The sequence below is a fragment of the Gavialis gangeticus genome, unplaced genomic scaffold (genome assembly GCF_001723915.1).
Source record: "Gavialis gangeticus isolate Ggan-Ray unplaced genomic scaffold, GavGan_comp1, whole genome shotgun sequence".
NCBI classification, from domain to species: Eukaryota; Metazoa; Chordata; order Crocodylia; family Gavialidae; genus Gavialis; species Gavialis gangeticus.
In genome coordinates this window covers 15,325,795-15,329,029 of record NW_017728996.1, presented here as the reverse complement: position 1 = coordinate 15,329,029, position 3,235 = coordinate 15,325,795, and the positions used below count along the sequence as shown (strand labels likewise).

At 41.0% G+C, this 3,235-nt stretch overlaps 1 protein-coding gene across 5 annotated transcripts in view; it reads right to left on the bottom strand.

The window, feature by feature from the left end:
* Window positions 1-3,235, bottom strand: part of AKAP13 (A-kinase anchoring protein 13) — a 167,920-nt gene that overhangs the window by 68,093 nt on the left and 96,592 nt on the right. For all 5 annotated transcript variants that reach the window (XM_019504047.1, XM_019504048.1, XM_019504049.1 and 2 more), the window contains 2 exons: window positions 2,378-2,570; window positions 941-1,049 (listed from right to left, as the gene is read on the bottom strand). In XM_019504047.1, coding sequence (XP_019359592.1) covers window positions 941-1,049; window positions 2,378-2,570 — 302 coding nt within the window. The remainder of the gene's footprint in view (window positions 1-940; window positions 1,050-2,377; window positions 2,571-3,235) is intronic.

The following is a 3,235-nucleotide window of genomic DNA, read 5'->3' as shown; positions in this document are numbered from 1 at the left end:
AACTCCTTCCTTCAAAAGAACCTTTTTACTAGGGAGTACAAACATTTGTTCTGAAATACAGCTCATTTTCTACCGCATGCTTCTACTGAAGGTAATGGATTTCTGGCACTGACTTCAGGGAAAGAGCAACATAATGAATCTACATGAAAAACTCGGCACCCAATTCTGTTACAAGTCAAACTACTCAACCATCACTCCATTAACTTTATTGGGAAGAACCTGGTTGATTAGTCAAAAAAGGACATTTTTTACTTTCCAATAAAAACGTTATTTACCGTAGGTAGAGGTTGACAAATAAGATTAACTACATACCATGTATTCAGTAACATGAAAAAGCTGATGCACTCATACAGCTGGTGATGATCTGTTTAAAAGATCATACTGAGTGTCTGACTGACAGTTAATAAGAGGAAAATGGGTGTAAGACTGCTCTTTCCTTGAACATGTAGCTTTACCTGGCAAAAAATATGAGCTCAAACAGAAGGATAAGTGAACCACTTTCACTGAAAATAACTTGAGAAATGTACTCTGGCCTTCTTACATTTCACCTTTGCACTTGGATCCTCTTTCTGCACCTCAACTATTTTGGATCCAAGACAGAAAAGACTTCAAAGATGAACCATGACACTAATAGCAAAGGAAGAAACCCCCAAACAATGTGGGACTGATCACAAACATGCGTTCTACAGTATACTCAAGAAACAGCTATTCTGATAGCAATGATTGAGGCACGAGTAAAAAAATACCAGGTACATGTAGAGCACAGCATTCTGAAGTGAGTTAGGCTCGTGATTAAGTATGGCACACAAGTGTATGTATTCCATAAAATAAAAGGAAGCAAACAAAACATTGAAGGTTTGCTTCTTTTTTTTTTCCTTGAAAGAAAGCAAGAAGAACTTAAATGGGAAGACAAGGAAGACTGAAAGTCATGTTTACTCACTGTCCAGTCCTGGTTGACTGATTGTCATCAGCGATATGGATTTGGTCAGTGGAGAAGACACGGCAGAACTACAGAAATTAAATCCATGAGGCTGGGATCTTTGGTGTATCTGTGGAATAGAGAACAACAGGTAAGTCAAGTACAAGGCTCTCTGTCCAACCACAGACTACAGGCCTGGCACTCAAGTTTACTGGTGGCCCAGCAGCAGCAGGCCATCCCTTTAAATTGTGGAACATTAAAATCCCCAAGAGTATCTGGTCCAAGGTAAGACGGTATGACAGAAACATGGGAAACTGCAGTATGACAGACATGAGGAGTTGTAAGAGTGAAATGTAGTGTTATTTTTTCAACTGGGAGAGAAATATGAGAATGCAACAAAAATAGGAGGTAGGCACAGGCTCCCTTCTTCTCTGGCAGGCTACTAACATGTATGACTTTGACTGATGACCAGTTAGATGAATGCTCGGATTTCAACCCCTCTAATGAAAGGGAGCTGATTGTACACGATGCAGATCCAGCTATCAGGATAGGTGGTAGTAGTAGCGTACTTTCAGTGAACACCATTCAACAAAACACTGACTGTGGCACAGTAATGCCACCTCCTGTGGATCAGCTCTCATGAGACCTGCCTTTATCTTCTAACCTTGGGAAATGAGACTCTATCCAATCACCCCACTCAGCAACCCTTTCATTCTGGAGAAAGAGATGCTCTGTCATACATGCTGGAGAACTACTATGGTGAAAAGTAGTACCTTTTGTGTATTTAAAGTGTTTATGACTCCCAGGGCCTTTGAAAAGGACCAAAGATAGATGGCCGTACATCTGGCCCACCTCTTCTGATTGAACCATTACTAATTCCCCGCTCTCCAAGAAAGTATTAACAAATCTGTGTAAACCTCCATTTTCTTTACTACACTCTGTTGGTTACAGAAGTAAATGGAGTACATGTGGTATGAAAAGAGAAAAGGTCCTCCCCTTTCCTTATATGACACTGGTATAAACCTGACCACTTTAACAGATAAAATGATACTTGGCCCCTTTATATGCCTCATATTTTTAAAGGCACAAACACAAACACTAAATGCCTAAATCTCGTAAGACCCCTACGGAAGAATTATCATCGTCTTTATTAGGCAAAAGTGACATAATCTTCCCGGAGGTGTTCAGGCAGTCAGTGGCAAAGCACTTAAGAATTTCTTGTTTCCCAGTTTTAGTTTCTAGCCCATCAATGACTTCTCCACGACTGAGGAGCAAGACTGTTTTAGAAGAAGTAAAGACAGGGGAGTCTTTCAGCTTCCATTTTGTGGGTCTCTGGGCTAAGAGAGGCCATCTGTCATTTATGATTAACACAAAGTGAAGCCCTAGCAGTGAGGTCCACACCTGGGAAATGCGTGGTTTCCCTTGATTTACCAAACATGAACAGACATAGGCCTTTACCTGATGAACAAACCCTCTGAGTTCCCCATGCTCAGATTCAAGTTCTTCTTCAGTGAGCAGGACTGAGGACTCTTGCTCATCGCTGGCGAGTGGGCTACGTCTCAGGTCTTTGGAACTCAAGGAGGAAGTTTCTAAATTTGAGGGGGGCTTCTTGATATCGTCAGAGTCGCCCGCAAGGCCTTCGAGGCTGTAACTGAAGACATTCAGCAGAGATTAGACCCTTAACGTTCTTAACATTTAATGTATAACCTTGTGTCTGAACTGCCTTCATGAACCACCTTCTAATTCCAATGGGACACCACCCCTAAGCTAACAGTAAAGTGAAAACACGGATGTTATTCCCTCTGTGTCACTTTGCAGTGTGACCTAATTCAGGTAGCAGCTCCTGCTTATATTCCCTTCAATGCAGACAACAGTGTCTTGGTACCATCAGGCAAATAGTTGCCTGAGAATAATGGATTAACATGTGAACGTATTACTGGATTTGCTCTCTTTCTCTCGTTAATGGGTCAAATACAAAACCTGGAATGTTCATTTGAAGGTTCACTTTTTCTTTGCCTTGCACAATATGCCAGCTTACACCTCTGAGATGCGGCTCTATTTACCTGATGCTGTTTGCACCTGAACAGTTGTTCTACAGTGAAAAGTTTTACACCTTCCAGTGAAGCTGCTGTTTATAGAGAGCAATATATGTAATGTTAACACCTGTCTTTGCAGATATGTTCCTTGATGCTGTTTATTATTCAATACTTCAGAAGGGCTTGGCAGAATGCAGGGCACTAGTGACAGAGTTTAATTATTAAGCGATCCCCTTCAGACAATGACTCACATATTTATCTTTTTTTTTTTTTTTTTTTT